The sequence below is a fragment of the Rhea pennata genome, chromosome 6 (assembly GCF_028389875.1).
Source record: "Rhea pennata isolate bPtePen1 chromosome 6, bPtePen1.pri, whole genome shotgun sequence".
Classification (NCBI taxonomy): Eukaryota; Metazoa; Chordata; class Aves; order Rheiformes; family Rheidae; genus Rhea; species Rhea pennata.
The window spans coordinates 44,169,134-44,189,106 of NC_084668.1; the positions used below are offsets into that span (position 1 = coordinate 44,169,134).

The following is a 19,973-nucleotide window of genomic DNA, read 5'->3' on the forward strand; positions in this document are numbered from 1 at the left end:
TATTCAACTTTTCACTTCCACTCCAGACCCCCAGGGAATCAGCCTGGCAATAAAACTAGCCCCATTGAGCTGCTCATTTGTTCTAGTATGACTGTAGTATTATTTAACAAGACTTTGTTATAAGACCTCTTTTGAAATTTGTAAAGAAATTCTGATTTACAAGCATCACTCTTCCCTGCCCATCTCACCCCCATAACATTCAGCCTGTGTTGAGCAGGGGGAACTGCAGCCACCTGGTATTTGCTGAGTGCTCACACACATTTCTCTGAGAAGAAGGAATAAAGACATATTGCTTGACCCCAGCTGCAATTAGATCTTTCACCCAAAGAACCTGTGTATGGCTCAAGTATTTTGGGGATGTGACTGAATGGAGCCCCCATGCCTACACTGCATCATCTTTCTATGACTTTAGCCACATGCACCATTTCACTTGCTTTTCCTTGGAATGAACTACTCTGCTGAAAGGGTGGACAATGCTGCATGTAGCAGACTTAAAAAAAAAAAACAACCAAACAACCTCTTCCCCCCCCCCAAAAAAACCACACATTGATTCAGGGGTTTCAGTAGTATGCTGCTCAGGAATAAGTATTAGAATGCTATTTGTCCTAAAGGAGGGGACAAATAGAATCAGAGAATCAGTAAGGTTGGAAGGGACCTCTGGAGATCATCTAGTCCAACCTCCCTGCTCAAGCAGGCTCACCTAGAACATGTTAGACAGATTTGCAGCCACGCGGGCTTTGGAGATCTCCAGAGAAGGAGACTCCACAACCTCTCTGGGCAACCTGTTCCAGGGCTCCGTCACTCTCACAGTGAAGAAATTCCCCCTCACGTTTGGGTGGAACTTCCTATGGTTCAGTTTTTGCCCATTGCCTCTTGTCCTCTTCCACGGGACAACTAAAAAGAGTTTAGCCCCATCCCCTTGACGCCCTCCCTTCAGATACTTATACACATTGATCAGATCCCCCCTCAGTCTTCTCTTCTCCAGGCTGAAGAGGCCCAGCTCTCGCAGCCATTCCTCACAGGGCAGATGCTCCAGCCCTCTGATCATCCTTATAGCCCTACGCTGCACTCTCTCCTGTAGCTCCATGTCTCTCTTGTACTGGGGAGCCCAGAACTGGACGCAGCACTCGAGGTGAGGCCTCACCAGGGCTGAGTAGAGGGGCAGGATCACTTCCCTCAACCTGCTGGCAACACTCTTCCTAATGCACCTCATGATAGCATTGGCTTTCTTGGCCACAAGGGCACATTGCTGGCTCATGGAATATGCTTTCTTATCCAAGAAAAAAATATAGTCCCTGATCTGAATTAAAAAAAAAAAAAAATAAGGTCATGCTGAAATTCAGTTCTCCACTACTCCAGTAGTATCTAGATTACAGTCTACATAGAATAATAGTCAGAGAAAATGCATAAGTTGCATATAGTAACTACCACTGCTTGCAAACCCAGCAATATACAGCCCAGAGCAATAGAGCTCTCTCAAAGGAGGGACACCAGATACCTGCACAAGCAACAGCACAGTCCTCTACAACACACCAAGGCACAGCACAGGCAAACTGCTGCCTAAGGGGTGAGGAGCCAAGAAGGACATCACAGCCGGTAGGGCAGAGGCCTCACCAGCCAGGGCTCCATCCCACAGTACCCAAGCTGGTAAGCCTAAGGAGAGCAGCAAGGATCAACCGGAAGTCTGAGCTGCTGGACACATTTGAAGCAGATCTAAGATCAAGCTGGGAAGTCAATCCACAGGTCAGGATCAGTGAAGGTAATGAGGGTCATACACAGCTCAGTGATCACCAGGTAGATCCATAGTGGCAAGGCGGGTCCAAAATTAGGCCATGAAGGCAGTTCACAGGGGCCTGGACCAATAAGCTCTGCAGCAAGGCGTAGGCACTGGCATCAGCATCAGCAGAGCTGCAACCATGCAGGAGACAAGGATACCTGCAGCATAGCTCAGACAAGGACTAAAGGTCCAGGGCTGAGCTAAATGGGGCTGCTGTGGCCCTATGTGAGGCTGATCACGGCAATAATGCCATGTGCTGGGCTTTGACATTTCATATAGATAAATCACCAGTGAAGATGCTTCAGTTTTCCCTGATCTACCTAATAGTGAATTGATTTATGCTATCTGACTGGCTAACATACCTACATCAAAGAAAACAGAAATAAAAAGTCTGCCCAAAGGTAGAATCACCTCTATTTACATGATACCCTTATACCTGTCTGAATTGCTCTAAGAGCCCTTCCAGGCTGAAGATTTCATTTTCTCTCCAGATGATTCCTTTTAGCATGCTGTTATCCTTAGGTTTAGGAAGCTTTCCTACCTAGCCTAAATTGCTCTTTTTGGTATTCAAGACCCTTTCTTCTCATCCCACCCACAAAGCCTGCATACAACAAAGAGGCATAGAAAGCAGAGGGGGGGAAGCCAGAGAGCAAGGTAAGTTTTACGTGGTAATTAGCAGTAAAATTATTCATGAATTGTTTTCAGAGCACAGACAGCAAAGCATTAGTTTCCAGCAGTGACAGTTATTATTTGGAAATCTCACTCGCAGCACCATTTGACTATTTGTGCTGTAGGCTTTGCAGATTCCTCCAGCACTGTGGCTTACCAATTTAATAACCGTATTTTAAGATATGCTAATTAATTCATGATCTCCTGTGGATAACACAGTATAGAATCATGTAATTAAAGTTGGACTTATAATACTGCTTCCTTAGATGACTGGATTAGGGTTGTACAAGTAGCTTCAGCCATGATTCTGTCACCCTGATGATCTTTCAATATTTTTTGGGGGGAGAGCAATCTGTTTAGAGGGAGCCAACATGCAGGTAAAGAGGATGATAAAGGCAGAGCTTGTTATTATTAAAAGCAGAACAGATAGCAACTGAAGTGGAGAGGGGGACTGGAGGAAAAGAAAGGATAACAGGTGTATATACTGCCTGCAGAAGACACAGCATTTTGGCTGTTTTTGAGCTCAAGTGCAAGCCACGTGCTCCTCTCTTACCCAGTGCTGGCATGCCCATCTGCTGCTGCCTCCCACTCCATCCTCGCCATAGGCAGTGCAGAGCAAAGGCCAGGTGCAGGTGGGCCAGGCGACGCTCCTCCTGTAGAAGCAGGAGGCCCAACAGTATGCAGAGAGCATCCAATTCATCAATAGGCAGCAAGACTTAATAAAGAAAAAGGCCTCCACAGACCAGTAGTTGAACAAAACTAAATATTGGAATAAATAATCACAGCATTGTCCAACATTTAAGGATTATTTCAAATGTAATGACCCATCTAAACAAGAAATGGAAGGTCAAGAAGAGCTAAATGTTCCTTGCAGAAGCTTCATTTCTGTGAAATGCTACAGATCACATTATTAGCAGAGCCTCATTTTCTATAGTTCAGCCATTTAATCTCTGTAACAGTGGAGAGGTCCATCCATACCAGAATATACATTGAGATGTGCTAGTGTTTTAACGTGCTAAAATTTTACCTAAACTAGTAAAAAGATCTGGGAGAGATAGCAGGTAAAACACCATTTGTGAAAGTCCCTCTCATATTTGCTCAGTTCTAAAATATCTCTCTGGAAATGCAGTTGAAAATACTTGACTACTGACCTGGAAATACATTTTCAAAGATGGATATTTTTAGGGATTGTTCACCTACCCTGAATTAAACACCCCAAATGCAATGGAGACTCTGACCACTGTTACAGTTTGATCGTTTTTTCTTCCAGGATGATACAGATCAGCTTATTTCTGCCAAACTTAGCTACTGAAAATATTCTTGTTAAAACAGATTAAACTTCACAAATCAGGGATTATTTATGTCCAGTGTAATACCTTTTCCTCTAGGTAACCATTCCAAATGATATTTAAGTCTCTTGGTTTTCTTCATCAGACTTAATCACAAAGTTCATCAGGCAAAACCAATGTAAAGAATTCTTTTTTTCTGTTTTTTTTTATTTTCATAGAATACTTCAACAACAATGCCAGAATTCTGAATCAGTACATTCTTTCATGATGCAGTAGATAAATCCAGTTTAAAAAACAGACAAGATGACAAGACACTTAGAAAGTACTACTAACTTATCATTCAGGGGTTTTTTTTTGCATTAAACACAATGATTGCTGAAGGCTATGAAAAAGACATCATTTGACTAAAACTGAGTCTTCCAAGGAATCCTAAAAGATGGCAAAAAGAACAAGATAGCCTAAGCTCAAAATAAAGCCTGCCATTTGAAAATCAGTGGGAAAACAGGGAGGGGGAAAGGTGTTGATTTATGATACATTGCTAAAGACATTAACATTCAAGGAATAACCTCTGATTTTTTTAACTAAATCTAAGCCCTGGATATAAGAAGGAAAGACTGTGAAATAACAAAACACATATACACAATTCCAGACTGCTTAAACTGGTCTTCAATAGGTGTTTGAGGCAAAAACTGTGGGTAGCATTACAAATACAAGACTTAAGAGACAGTCAGAGCCCTCCTGAGGCAGAAAAGGTGAACTGCAGTTAGATGGAGGTGCAGACATTGTGTTTTAAACATTTAAATCGATTGACATTTCTGAGAAAGAAAACAGAGAAACAGATTTTTTTTTTTCTTTTTCTTCTCCATTGAGAATTATTTATCCACATGCTACAAGCCGCAAATGCAACTCACAAGGTTTGGGGAGAGTCTTAATTTTTTAGGAAATTACAGTGCCAGTGTTTTGGTGCATTATGCAGGTAACTTGCATTTGTCTGGTTCCTCTAGTTTCTGGTTCCCCAGACAGGTAATTACAGTAGAACAAGCATATCTCAGAGTAAAACTAAAAACTTTGAGGGAAGAACACTTAAGGCTGATGACTTTAAGTGACTGAAATCTTATTCAAGAATCCCTTGTTCTATTTGCATTATCTTTCCCAAGGTGGGCAGCTGTCTCCTTTGTAATGCTCATTTTCCAGAATCACATGTGAAACGGACTCTTGATCTCTGGAGCAAGGTCATACTCATTTGTAATGGTTCAAACAATACTGGTGTTGAGCTCATTTCATGCCCTGGGGCCACTGTGAAATATCAGGCCTGTAGAACATTTTGGAACAGAATTTCTTGGTTTTGGGAAAGAGAGTGAAAAAGTGGTGACCATTTGCTGCTGCTCTGGGCTTGGAAGATGAGAAGAAACAGTCGAGCTAGCTGAAACTGGTGAGCTGACCACAGTTGCCTGGTACAACTGAAGATCTGGGGTCATTCTCCTGCTCACCTCTTGCATCATCAATGTGCAGTTGAACAGACATTAGGCTGTCAGGCTATTTAGGAACTGTTCTAATGACAGCTGACCTCAGTGAGGCTGTGGTCCACTTGTAGAGAAACATGTATTGTCAGTATTCAGGTGACCTGTAACAAGAAAAATTGGTTTTATTGGGTTTGGTGATAACCAAGAATGTGTGCTTGTTGAAGCTGCAAAAAGGACAGTGTAGGTGTAGGAGCTCAGAATACATGCTGGAAGGTAGCTGAAGAGGGGAAAGATGCCAGCTTAAAAGCTTTGACAAGATCTCCCTTTGCTGATTTCTGCAAATAGGTAAGCAACAGCTAATTGCATTGATGCTGGAAGCAGCTGAGAGATGTGTACCTGTACAGATTACAACTCCATGCAAAAGTAAAAGGGGCAGAAATGTTTAGCCTTTATAATCCCATTAGCTAAACATCTATTTAGGAATTCATATGCCACACTAAAGAGGGCCATACAGATACCAATGCCAGAAGATCCCCCAGGCCTGAGGATGCAGCCTCTTCCCTCCCATGCTTGTGCTTACTAAGCCTTTGAAAGAGAAGTAGCACAGAAATAAAAGCTGTGCTCTGACAAAAGCAGTAGTGTCTCCCTGTGCCAAAATCCCCAGCCGCAAACCATACACTAGCAATGGCATTCCTTACCACCATCAGCACATAAGCTCTTTATAGCACTGCTGCTTTTGTGCCTCCTTTTTTGCTATCTCTTCCTGATACATATGCCAAGACCATTGCTCTCTTTGTTTAGATCCTTGCTAAGGTCCCCTCCCACCACTGGTATTCACAGGACCAGGCTGGCTTATGATAGGCTTACGGTGAGCAGATGGGCTGATCACACACTCATTCAAAAGCTAGTCCCTGGGAGTGATCTACAGTTCAAGACAAGCTCTGAGATAGCAGGGAAGACACAGGCAAGTGAGTACTGTAAGCTGCCTGCTTACCTCTAAGGGCTTGAGGACTCTACAGACCTGGGGGCAGCCTGGGGAGAAGTCCATCCATTTCTGCACTTGAAAAAGAACACCCCAGTTGCAAGCACAAGCTTGTCCCAAAGGCTCAGCTTTATTTACACATTATTGCCTCTTTCTATAGAGATTTTCTTAGTGATAGTCTTTTTTGAAACTTTTGATTAGCAAGTGCCTCCACAGTATTTTAGGTATTTAAGGATGGAAATGTTAGCCTGAATGAAGATCACAGTTAGCCCTCATTCAGCAGGTCTCTGCTGGATTCTCATGGATACTCAAAACCTAGTGGAACAGCCATTGCAGACTGGAGCTGCACAGCACTGTTGAGCTATGGCTACACCACCTGCAGGCTGGGCATTGGAGTTAGATTTATTTTTTACCTGGTAGTATCTGTAGGCCTTGTCTGAGTCTCATCTTTATTCCATAGTAAGTGAGAATTAATTACTTAGCAAAGTTATTTCATAAGATTTAGTTTATCAGATCATTGTCTAAGTCTCCTAATCCTATTTTTATGTTATAAACAATATTCTGGGCTGGCCTTAGTGGAAAACCAAAGTAATCTTCTGTTCTTCCCTGTTGCCTCATATCTGCAGAACGAAGGGTTAAAACAGGTCATGCTGTGCCAGCCCGTTTTACTTACGTATGCACCACAGGGAGTGTGCTTCCAGGCAAATGATGCACCATGGTTGGCAATCCTCCATTCTCTCCCACCAGACCAGACTGTACTGCTGGGGGCCACACAGAATAGCTAACAGGGGGTAACACCCCTAGGGGAGAATAATGGTGATGGTGGTGCACTGTGGACGGCCGGGGCCTTTCTGCTTTCACAACCACAGGAGCAGAATCCTTGTTGGAGAGAGACAAATGGCAATTTGTTAAATTTGTACTGCCACAACAAGAGAGTGCCAGTAACTCTGGCTGAGCAGCTGAGTTTCCACATGGCCTTCTCTTAGTAAAGAGAGTTCTTCATCTTGTGACCAGAGATGAGTTTCATGGGCTCAAATATAACAGGTTCAGCAAATGCCTGGTGATTCCAGATTTCATATAGATATTCAGAAACACTCAGGCCCCACTCAAAATAGTTTATCTCACTGCTCTACACAAAGAAAACCTATGGGAGCAAAATGACCCTGGAGATAGAGGTAGTGACTAAGAGACGCACTCTCTTCCTCTGCTATTTTCCCTTAGAAGGGGACTGTTTCATCAAAAGCCTGATATTAGTCCACTTGCTCATCCAGAATCACCTTTTCCTTCAGAAATCTTCCCCATAGAGAGAGACAATTAGGGTTAGGTGAAACAACACATAAGACTCTACTATTTCACTACTCAGAGAAAGAATATTCATGGAAGAAAATAAGAGGTAGAAAAGCTTAAGGGAAAAAAATGAAAGGAAAAAAAGGAAAGGAAGAATGGTCTGAGGGAACAGTGGACATAGAGAGCCTTCTCCTGGGAAAATAGGATACTAGAGCAGGGTGGCTTCCCCTTTCAAGAAGCATGTTATGGCTGCTTTTTCTAGACGAATAAAATGTGTTTCTGTAACTCAAAGAGTACCTGCCTCCTTTGTCCAAGGTAACACTTGGCACAGCTCTGACATGTAGTAGTGCCAGCACCTCCTGCCATCTCCACAACAAATGAGGAAATAAATTACCCTGTCTATGTCACAGGTGGCCTGCTGGCTGTGGCTGATGCTAGCTTCTGAGATTTCAGTGCCCTGAAACCTGAGAGCCAGCAGCTGTTATCAAATGCTTTCTGTCTGAAGTAGACATTCGGTCTCAACAGGTGCAAAAGATGTCAGCTCCCTCTGGGCTAAATGATGGGGTATGGAAGAGTATTGTATTTCCACCAATAGTTAAAATATAGGGCTTTGGGTTTTTTTAAGCCAGTGTTACTTTTGCAAATAGCCTGCAGGAAAGGTGTTAGTGAACTGGTCAACTACTGCAGAAGGAGTTACTTTCTTAATACCTCACAGTCTTAATATCCAAGAAAAAGAAAATAGAATCTTTTTTACAGCACAAAGGAAAGCTGAGGTGAATTAGAATATGGAGGGGGTGAAAAAGTATAAGGAAGGTCTTTGCAACACAAGATAGATCCCCTTCTCCCCAAAGATTAATTGTCCTTGCTTCTTAGATAAACTCTTAAGAGCAGAGAATAGAAACACATTTTTCCAAAACATTTAAGAAAGCTAAAGATCCATATCAGATTCTTATAAATAGCTTAGGAATCTGGCACCTTAAGGAGATGTTCAAAATTATCTATTTTTTATTGGGCACTAGACACTAATGTGTTTTGTAAAAATGCGTATAGGTGCCTACACACCTAAATATCTTTAAAATCTGTCCTTTTGGCACACAGTATCCACTGATTTTCAGTGAGACAATAACTAGTGCAGTGGGGCTCCAAGTACGATCACAACATCCATATTTCAGCTCTAGCCCATTTTAGATTGCCAGGTCAAATTTTACAAATGACGGGAATTGTAACACAAATATTGCCCTGCTGTTTGTAGCAAGTGGAGCTGCACCTGCAAAAGCCAACCCCTGCTGCTACATCCTGACTAGAGGTGAATCACTGGTGTTGTGGTAGTGCCTGGAGACACCATACATGTTGTTTCAGTGAAAATCAGCAGGTTTTCAAATCCTAAGACTCCAGATGCAACAGCAGATGCCCAGAATAGATCTCTTCCACATATAGTCTGTTAGTGGTTCAACTATATGGGACAGAAAATTTTCCAGAGCTGGACTAAATGCAAATTATGCTTATGCTTAAGGCATTCTTCTGCCAGGTCTCCATAAAGTGCTAAACAGAACTGCATGCAACACTTGTAGGAGACCAGAGCCAGGCAATGCCATGGTACTGGGCACAGAAGTATGTGCCACAGGTACTACTAAGGATGGCATTATGCAGTCCCCACACATTCCCAAGGAGATTAGCTACAGCTTTGTTTGAGCAAGGATGCACTTCAACTCCAGTGTCTTTACCTGCTGAGCATGCTGAAGCAAGAGAGAGCTGGGTCCAACAGGCTGTGCAAATGCCATTGGTGGCAGAGCTTTCAGCATCATGTTCTGCATGATGATCTGGTGCATCTGAGCATTCTGCATTAACATCATCTCTACCATATCTGGGGAGAGGTCATTCCAAAGAAAATAAGAGCTTTATCAGCAACAGACAAGCAGCAAAGGCACCTCAACAGGAACTGCCCTCCAGCATGCAGACTGCTCTCTGTCAGAGAGAGAAAGCTGCTGAAAGGAACTCTCAGAAGAATATTAGTGTTATTTAGCCAGACAGCACAGAATGGTTGTCTATGAATCAGATCACATATGCCAGCTCTCCTTTTTCTCCTCCCTTTTACAGTGTAGCTGTTGTTGAGTATCTTCTGTCTGTTAGTTTCACTGCAAACCCACATCCTTGTCTACACTTACTGACAGGGTAGAGAAAGGTTGTCCAGTGGAGCTCAGCCCAGGAGGGACTGAGTCCTTATGGCATTCTCCATCAGCTCAAGAACATTGCTTCCCACATAAGAGGTTTTCTCAACTATACATGATACTGCAGTGTCACCTTGAAAGTCACTCCATGTGTACTTAAGAACAGAACCATGCTCCATATCTGGGCCCTGATCATGAAGGACCTATTAGTTACCTACGGTAACTAATTTAACCATGAGATGAAAACAATCAAAGTAAATCTCCCTTTTCATTAACTGGTCATATTGAGATTAGTTTAAATGTATCGAAGTCAGAAGAGATTTGCACCAATTGGGACTAGTCTGTTTATAAAAATAAACTCCATCTCAAATAAACCCAGCAACTCAAGCGATGAAATCATGAGAGTACTGCAATTTAGTGACTGGAGATTTATGTAGCATGTAGAAACCTATGGCTGAAGGCGGAACCAGGGAAGTCATTCCAGTTTTTAGTTCACGTTTTATTTCACAGTAACATACACCTATGCTTAAAAACACCAAACTGTTTTCTATTGGCATGATACTACATTTGGAACTGCACTTTCTGTCTTGTTTCCAAACACAGAGCATTCATATAAGTAATAAAAGCCTATAACTTTCAAAGGACACTGGACAGCAGATTAAAATAAAACAAAAGTGATTTTTAGAAGCCTGTTAATTTTGGATCTGTTTCCATAAGTTTTACCTGCAAATATTCTTATTAATGTTACTCAGCCTTTTGAATTGAGCTGTTTTAGTTCCCCAAGCTTCCTCTACACCTTAACCTTGATTTTCTGAGTAAATAGAATCATAGAATCGGTAAGGTTGGAAGGGACCTCTGGAGATCATCTAGTCCAACCCCCCTGCTCAAGCAGGGTCACCTAGAACATGTTAGGCAGAGTTGTAGCCAGGCGGGTTTTGAAGATCTCCAGAGAAGGAGACTCCACAACCTTTCCGGGCAACCGGTTCCAGGGCTCCATCACTCTCACAGTGAAGAAATTCCCCCTCACGTTCAGGTGGAACTTCCTGTGGTTCAATTTCTGCCCATTGCCTCTTGTCCTGTCACATGGCAATATTGAAAAGAGTTTGTCTCTCTCCCCTTGACATTCTCCCTTCAGGGACTTACACACATTGATAACATCCTTCTTTCAGTCTTCTCTTCCCCAGGCTAAAGAGGCCCAGCTCTCGCAGCCGTTCCTCATAGGGCAGATGCTCCAGCCCTCTGATCATCTTCGTGGCCCTACAGCTTGGTATCATCAGCAAACTTGCTGAGGAGGCACTCTGTCCCCTCATCCAAGTCATTGATGAAGAAGTTGAACAGGATGGGAACCAGTACTGAGCCCTGCAGGATGCCACTAGCCACAGGCCTCCAACTAGACTCCGCGCAACTGATGACGACCCTCTGAGCTCTGCCTTTCAACCAGTTCTCAGTCCACCTCGCTGTCCACTCATCTAACCCACACTTCCTGAGCTTATCTAGGAGGATGTTCTGGGAGACGGTGTCAAAAGCCTTGCTGAAGTGAAGGGACGCAATGTCCACTGCTCTCCCCTCATCTACCCAGCCAGTCATTCCATCATAGAAGGCTGCCAGATTGGTTAAGCAAGATTTCCCCTTGGTGAATCCATGCTGGCTACACCTGGTCACCTTCTTTTCCTTCATATGTCTGGAGATGACATACAGAAGGAGCTGTTCCATCACCTTTCCAGGGATGCAGGTGAGGCTGACCGGCCTATAGTTGCCTGGGTCCTCCTTCTTGCCCTTTTTCAAGACTGGAGTGACACTGGCTTTCTTCCACTCCTCAGGCACCTCTCCAGTTCTCCATGACTTTTCAAGGATGATGGAGAGCGGCCTGGCAACAACATCCGCCAGCTCCCTTGGTACCCATGGGTGCATCCCATCCAGGTCCATGGATATGTGAATGTCAAGCTTGCCCAGAAGGTCTCTAATCCTATCCTCCTCAACCAAAGGAAAGTCTTCCTTTCTCCAGACATTCTCCCTTACATCCAGGCTCCGGGATTCTTGAGGGCTGCCCTTAGCAGTGAAGACTGAAGCAAAGAAGGCATTCAGTAATTCTGCCTTCTCTGTATCCCTTGTCACCAGGACCCCCGCCCCATTCAGTAGTGGGCCCACATTTTCCCCAGTCCTCCTCTCGCTACTGATGTATTTGAAGAAGCCCTTCCTGGTGTCCTTAACATCCCTTGCCAGACTCAATTCCAGCTGGGCCTTAGCCTTCCTCGCCTCATCTCTACATACTCTGACTGCATTCCTGTAATTCTCCCAAGTAGCCTGTCCCCTCTTCCACAGTCTGTGTACTTTCTTCTTCTGTCTGAACTAGGCCAAGAGCTCCTTGCTCATCCATGTACATCTCCTGCCCCCTTTGCTGCACTTCTTTCTCCTTGGGATGCACCCCTCTTGAGCTTGGAGGAAGTGATGCTTGAATAATAGCCAGCTCTCCTGGACCCTCCTTCCTTCTAGGGCCTTAAGCCATGGGATTCCTCCAAGTAGGTGTCTGAAGAGCCCAAAGTCCACTCTCCTGAAGTCCATGGTTGCAATCCTGCTTGTTGCCTTACCTCTTTCCGGCTGGATCCTGAACTCCACCATCTCATGGTCACTGCAGCCAAGGCTGTGCCTAACCTTCACATCTCCAACCAGTCCCTCTCTGCAGGTAAGGACAAGATCCAGCAGGACACCCTTCCTCATAGGCTCCTCCACCATTTGTGACAAGAAGTTATCATCGATGCACTGCAGGAGCCTCCTGGACTGTTTGTGCCTTGCTGTATAGTCCCTCCAGCCGATGTCAGGGTGGTTGAAGTCCCCCAGGAGAAACAGGGCCTGTGATCATGAGGCTACTTCCAGCTGTTTATAGAAGGCCTCATTGACTTTCTCTTCCTGGACAGGTGGCCTGTAGTAGACACCCACAACAGTGTCCCCTGTGTTAGCCTGCCCTTTGATCTTCTCCCATAAGCTCTCAACTGCTTCCTCTTCCACCCTAAGGCAGAGCTCGAAGCATTCCAGTTGCTCTCTCACATAAAGAGCAACTCCACCACCTCGCCTTCCTGGCCTGTCTTTGCTGAAAAGCACAGAGCCATCCACAACAGCATTGCAGTCATGCGAGCTATCCCATCGTGTCTCTGTGATTGCAATGAGATCATGGCCCTGCAACTGCATGCAGATCTCCAGCTCCTCCTGTTTGTTCCCCATGCTGCGTGCACTGGTGTACAGGCATTTCAAAGAGGTGGTCATGCCTGCAGGTTTCCCAGGAAGGGTGTATGGGGATTGCCCATAGCCATGTCCCAAACGCACGTCCCCAGCTGCATGCACCCACTGGAGACCCCGCAACCTGAGTTGTGTTTTATTGACTACCATTATATACTCCCTTTTCTTTAATTTTAGCAAAAAGCGTTTGTCTGAAGGCCTCTGAGAAATGGTATATAGTTCTATGAGGTGCAATTCCTATAGCTCCAACAGCAGTCTGACTGTAAAGAAAATATCACTAAGTAACTCGGATATTATCTCATGCATCCTTCCCCTTACAGTGACATCTTTCATGGCTTCTTAGGATGCCAGCAATGGAAACTGGCTGCTAGACTGAGAAAACATTACCTTCTTTAATGCTTCCAGAGTGAGGGGCTGCAAAAGGCTGAGCAGGGGGGATCTGTGTTATCAGTGGGGGCTGCTGAGGTAACTGTTGGATGATAGTAGTGGGCTGTGGAGGCATCTGAAAAAGAAAGGGAAGTGGAGAAAGTCAGGGTTGTTCTCGGTCAGCAGATCCCTCATCTTTGGGTTACTCAGCATCTTGAGCTCTCCATCATCTCTGGCACCTGTTTCACATTGACAGTAGCTGACTCCAAGCTATGTATGAAGACAGACAAGCTGGGTGTCCAAAACATAGCTTGAAGGTACCATGCTCAGCTTTGCTCTCCTGTTTTAGGCAGTGAGCATGCAAAATTTTTTAAACACAGGAGTTTTGCATATGCCTGTTCTGAGACAAAACACCTACCAGAATCCTCCCTTGCTTAGAGCTAATTTGAGTATCTGCATTAGGCAGGGCAATATGCAGAACAGATATGCAGCAGGGTAATCACATGGAAGAAGGGAAGAGTCTGGCAGCTGCTAGAAGCAGGCTGTAAACAGCTCTTTCTCTGTCACTGCTATACCTCAGCAGAGAATGGACTTGAAAATGGATGAATTGTGCTGGCAATAGCTGGCTCCTAACTGCTGCTTTTCATAGGAGGGAAGAAAGCAAGAAGCAGGATGTAGGGCTTGAGCCCATCCTTTGATGCCACAGGAGTAGCATCAGAAATATTACTGTCAGGATAGAGGCCAGTAGAGGGTATGCTTTTGCAAGAGCCAGTTTGCAGCCGGTTTCCAGTGGACTCTCTCCAAACTGGCTTCAAGCTGGCTGAATTGTCTTGGGAGGCTCTTAACCACCCTGCCATATCCCTATGACAAATTTGCTGTTATGCCATCTCTAATCAGTAAATCCTCTACTCTAACTTACTGCATAAATCCAACCAGAGAATTCCGGTCACTTCCCTGCCTGGAGCCTGATAGCTTGCATCTGACTAAAGCCTATTCTCCCCAAAATCATTCCTAGCCACGATAACCTTAAGAGGTAGACAATGCTTCCACTCCTCTTGGTAACTTGTTCCAGTAGTCAACCATTCTGTTAATTTTGTGCCTTATTTCTAAAGCAGAAGAGAATTTCCCTGAGATTTCATCTAGACAAGTAAGAGTCCCATGCAACAGCAAGAGGCATATCTTCACTTTGGTGAGATGAGTGCTTCCATACGGATCCCAGATTCCTCTGCTTGCTATAGTTGTATCTGACAGCCACAGTGCTAGTAAGTGTTTCCTAGTAATAAGGATGGAGGATCCCTACCGTCTGCTGGATGATCCTTGGTGGCTCCGCTTGGGGAGCTGGAAAAGGCAGCTGGTAGATCAGGTGCTGAGGATCAGCTCTGTAGTTCCTAGAGTATCCTCCAGCTGGCACAGGCAGCTGTGACAGTTCTTCCAAAAGGTGATGCTCCTGCAAGATCAAGTATCCTCTTAAAGAAAAATCTCATAATAGAAAAGATGACAATGTAATTACACTCATTGGACTAACTGGAATTAGCCCATGTAACCCTACGGGGGAGCGCAGCCTCTCACCAAAACATTGCTACAGAAACTCCCATCACTGTTGTATCTAGCAGGCAGAACACAAGTGACTTCTGCATGTAGGGAAGCACTCAGCCAGAGCTATAACAAGTACAAAGAAAATGGTTTCTTTCCCCTCCTCACATGCCTCTAGGACACAATTTTCAGTGTAAGCCAAAGGGACAAAAAAAGTGAAAAGGAACCCACTAAAAGACTGGGAAAATGTTTCATTAATGGTTGAGCATCCCACAAACTTTGTGTTTTGGCACTACTCCAAGAGCTTATGATACAGCAGTTCAGGATAGATGGAATTAACACACAAACAAATTGAGATTAGTGCAAGTCTTGTTAACTGTAGTGAGGAAAAACATACTGCTCTTCAGCCCTTCCCCCTGATCAGCCAAGCCCAGGCTATATAGTCCAGTAGAGCAGAGAATGAATAGCATTCAGCCAAAGAATTAAAGAACAGAAAAGAACTGAATCCACACGGACTGTGGATATGCAGACTTTGTGAAATTTTCTTCTTCAGTATTAATGTGGCCTCTCCTGCTGGATTTCCACTCTCTAGGTCCCCAGATAGGCACACTGGTCTCAGGGCAGCAGCAGTAGCCACACAGCAGTTCCCTAGCCACAGCAGAGAAGTCTTTCTCCTTATTTTAGAAAACTATCTCCAAGAACTATGCAGATTTGCATGGGAGAGAGGGAAGGCAACATTACTACTTGTTTCTCAAGATGAGGTTTGCAGGCATGACAGGCTAAAAACCTCCTAAAATCTGCTCATTTGCTGCACTTCATTTTGCCTTCCAAACAGAGGGAAATTTTCCTCTACTCTTTGTTGCTTGTTGAAGGATAAAATTAATTGTTACCTTAAAAGCCTAATATTACATTCATTACATTAAACTGCACTCTCCATATAGTCACCTGACAACACAGAAGGCTCTTACCCTAAGCTCCTGCAGGAGATCTTGCCTTCGTTTTAGGGCATTTTGAAGCATATCCTCATATCTGTTCCCTGAAAAAGGAAAAGGAGGTCCATTATCTTGTTAAAAGATCAAATATAAAGCTATTATAACACCTACATTATGAGAATAATTCTGGAAAACATGGTATTATAAAATATCTTTAGGCTGTTTTTCTTGTTAAATCCATAAATGGGCGATGACTTTAGGCCACATGCAGAAATAGCTGTTCAGCAACTGTACAAAGCCAATCTATCTTCTTTGAAGATTGCCCTATAAAGCCTATAATGCCTGGTATTTGCTCTGAAAAGCATGACTTAGTATTTTGAAAAGGAAAGTCATTAAAATGATTTGATTTCTGGCCAGAGCATTGGAAGTTTCCAATTTGTACGTTGGCTCAATGAACTTGAGCCCAGAGTACAGTTTAGAAATATTACTGATCTTCTATCATTAGTTTCTAATCCATAGGAATCCTGGCATGTTTATGAAATTCCCAAAGTTTAAATGTTTCTCTATAAAAGCTAGTGAGCCAACTAAAAGTTGATACATAAGGGAGATTAGAATAACCTCTGTCTTTATCAAATTCTTTCAAAGACTGTTACGATATTTCACTAACTAATAGCATGTTCCACTCGACAATACTCACATGAAAGTGTATCATATGTGCAGTGCCTTAGTTTCCTCATAATTTTAAGCATTTTAATGTTCCTTGTAAAGCAGACATTGATTTCCCAGCAATTATCAATACACTCTGGAAGATTAACTTTCAGTGCAATGATCTAGTTCATAAACTATTTGAATCATATATATATATATATATATATACATGCACACACACACACATATATATATTAACTGTAAACCTCATTCTGATCTGTACAAGGCTGCACTGTTCAGACTCAAAGGTGCAAAGCAGTACTAATAATAGGTTATTCATCCTGCTTAGTTTCCTCTAAAACACAGAGCCATCAAACAGCTCCTTTTCAAGAACATACAGCATCAGCTGTACCAAACATACAGCTGGACAGAGGGGCTTATTCACAGTTATAGGAATGAACACAGCTGAACTACTAACCAGTAATTTGCTCAAATTTAACCATCATCCACAATTGCGAGACTCCAAAGGATGCCTGTGCAGGAGGGCATTCTTTGTTATGCCATTGTACTTGGCTAGTTGATCATTTGCCTTTGTTGGCTTCAAATACACATGAACAACAGAGAAGAACTGTAGAAATTCAAAAGGTATAACCCAGATAGCTGCACAGCATAGCAAACCCTCGCATTAAGACCCTTGAGACTCACCAGCTTCATTAGGACTGAGACCAGTATATATGATAACATTTCTGTGCAAGTCTTTGTTGGCACTTGCCTACGCAATATCTATCCCCCAGGGCTGCCTGCAGATTTAGACTCAGACTGAGCTCAGGTAGCACTGACTCAAGTTCAGAGTCTCCTTCCTGTTATCTAGATAAAATCTCTGACACAAAAGCAAAAGACAGGACAAATTCTGACTAATCAAATGCCTCATCACAGTGCATGCAGGGGCAAAGGTCTCATCCAGCTTTTAAGGAAGAAACCGCATCTTCTGTGTGTCTTCCACTGAGCAACTTGTGCCTGAGAACATCACTAAGCGCTTTCTATATCATGTCTGTAATCAAAAATGAATTCTTCTCACTTACTTGCTGTTGGTAGAGGTGAATCCATCCTCTCTAGGTTCTCACATTCATTTTCTAGTCTCTGTAGGTAAAACCACCATGAGAAATGATTATGAATCAGGCAAAGTTCACAAATAGTTCCAACCTTGCATTTCAGAGATGGAGGAAACAAAGCAGAGATGGAGACAAGGAATGCTTCTTAAGTCCTAAATCACAGCTAGTAAGGGCTCTAAGTAGTTTTCCTAGAAGTATGAAATATCTCATTAGAAATCTAGTCACAGTATAAGAATAGCCTATGTTAGGAGTGCAGTAGTACACCTTAATAGTCCTGACCAGCCTCCTCTGGAGCCTCTACTCAGTACTCCTGCCTATGGTCCAGAAGCCCATTTAAGCTCAGGCCCGGACCTTCACGCCCCATCTGAGCTATTTAAGAGGATTAGTGTTTTCCAGCTCAGCTATTGTTATGCCTAGCTATGAATTGTGTTGACTCAGGTCCTGACACATGGACTGGCTTCCCACCTTGACTATGGACTTGCCTAGCAATCATTGCACTTGACTGTGACCTGCAGATTGACTTCCTGGCTTGACCTTGAACTTGCCTCACCACCATGAGTTTATCTGAAGATATGGATACTTGGCTGAACCTGACTACCATCTCTGGGTCTGTTCTGCTTGCCTCATTCACGTACTGTAGGACCATGCCCTGCTGGCTAAGTTATTGTGCTCAGCTCCCTGTCCCTAAGGTACCAGCTAGCCCCTGCTGCTCACTGACACTCAGAAATTAGAGTGGAGATCTTTCTTTCATGCACAGGCTCCTTCTTTGCTCCTAGGCTCTGCATAGTTCTAAGGTAGCAAAAAGCTTTTCCCCTCAAATGGCTGCTGCCTCTAAGGCAAAACAAACATTTTACCACAGAGAGGTTAGATGTGGATTCCAGCATCCATAGCTCCAAGAAAACTGTTTTTTTCTTCTGGACAATCTGTCAAACAGTTCCTGGAAGACACTGATACAGAAGGTGCACGCCAGTGAATATTAGATATGTTGAGGATGGAAAAATGGGGCCAGGCAGAGAATCCTGAGTGCATTTGTATAGAGTTACAACAAAGAGCTACTAATATCCTGCACTGCACTTCATGTGCTTTCAGTAAGACCCTAGCTAGTTTCACTAGGCAGTATAGTGTCTGTAAAAGTAGATAATAATGAAGAAATGAGACTGGCTTAAAACGACCTGAGGCCCTCCCTTCACCATCACTCACTCTTAACCTTTACCTGTGACTCAGACTGATTTTTTAATTAACTGGTGACATCTCCCATGATATCGAAGTCTCTTTGTCTGTATTTTTAATCTACTCTAGGCTGAAACGGCTTTTTTTTTTTTTTTTTTTAAGTGACAATGATTATAGCACTAATGCATGTTGGTCTGCCTCTGCTCACAGGAAAGGTTCTCAGCTGGATGTAGATCATCTTGTATCTTAGTAGAAATACAATTACTTAAATTACAGTTTTAATGCTTAAACATTATTAGCAAAAAGCAGAGCAAAGCACATCACTGAAGAGTTACTACCTTACCTTTTCTAGGAGCTTGAGTTTCAGTTGGGTCATGTGATCCACCATTGAAGGATCTGTCATTGTATTAACTTCCCAGAACTGCAGGCAGGCTAAAAGTGGATTAAGCAGCTAAGCAAAAGCAGACAGGTTTTCAGTGGTCTCTTTTTCCTCCTCGAAGATCTTTATAGAAGCAATATTCTATTAGAGAAAATACAAGATTGTGAAGAAATAAGGAAAGAAAATAAAAGCTTCAGTTTCACTCCATGGTTAAAAAAAAAAAAGGTCTAAACACGGTATTGCCGGCACAGCTTTTTTTTTTTTTTTTTTGCCATTTCTCTCACTGCATTTTTGTGCTGCAGGTTGCAATGGTCACAGAAGCTTAGCTCAGCATGAATCTCTGTTCATAATGGTTGCTAGCCTCTCCCTGGAAGTATTGCTAAGGCTGGCCCTCTGTTGATAATATGCTCTTCTAAGTAGCTCTGAGCTTAGCACCTGTAACCTGGTTGCTAAGTTTGTAGTGCCAGTCCACAATACAAACAACTTTATCTCCAAGTGTAGGAGCTTATATAACCTATGTAAAGCAAATGCCCAGCACATTAGGGGACGAGAAAGGGTAGAGGGGAAGAAAGGGGAAAAAAGACGTAGGGGCACCAAGGTGTACCCAAAACCTCCCATGGCTCTGTAACATGGGTCAGACTATGATCTTAGTGATACTGGATAGCACCATACATCTTAATGTATGGGGCCCATACGCTTTTGATAAGGCCTTTCATATTTGTGTTCATCATCATTATTGAAAGGAAGGTAGGAAATTTTAAAAGGTTTTTAATTAAGGAGAATAGCTGGAATTCATCGCAGGATGAGTAAAAGAACAAAGATGATTGTTGTAACATCCTTTTGCTTACCATCTCTTGAGCAGCCTGCAGGGTGCCTTCTCCATCCCAGCAAAGCCATGCCAGCATAAAAAGCGAAGCAACATTTATTGGTGACATCCCTAAACTCAACACCAAGGCATGATAAA

General features: G+C 43.3%; 1 protein-coding gene across 1 annotated transcript; it reads right to left on the reverse strand.

The window, feature by feature from the left end:
* Positions 1 to 5,452: 5,452 nt before the first annotated feature.
* On the reverse strand, positions 5,453 to 19,033 carry C6H21orf58 (chromosome 6 C21orf58 homolog). The gene is made up of 8 exons (XM_062579368.1): positions 18,974 to 19,033; positions 17,431 to 17,488; positions 15,737 to 15,804; positions 14,536 to 14,682; positions 13,257 to 13,371; positions 9,192 to 9,331; positions 6,967 to 7,059; positions 5,453 to 5,497 (listed from the first exon to the last, which is right to left on the reverse strand). Exons 1-8 carry the CDS (start codon positions 19,031 to 19,033, stop codon positions 5,453 to 5,455), a joined length of 726 nt encoding a protein of 241 aa, XP_062435352.1.
* Between the last annotated feature and the right edge of the window lie 940 nt (positions 19,034 to 19,973).

What these genes read in the sequence shown, in the direction of transcription:
- C6H21orf58 (XM_062579368.1), bottom strand. Translation starts at nt 19,033, where the DNA reads ATGACAGATCCTTCAATGGTGGATCACATGACCCAACTGAAACTCAAG. An exon ending in TTCACCTCTACCAACAGCAA is followed by an intron (nt 15,805 to 17,430) that starts GTAAGTGAGAAG and finishes TTCCTTTTTCAG; the next exon opens with GGAACAGATATGAGGATATG. An exon ending in CCCTAGGGGTGTTACCCCCT is followed by an intron (nt 5,498 to 6,966) that starts GTTAGCTATTCT and finishes AAAGCTTTTAAG; the next exon opens with CTGGCATCTTTCCCCTCTTC.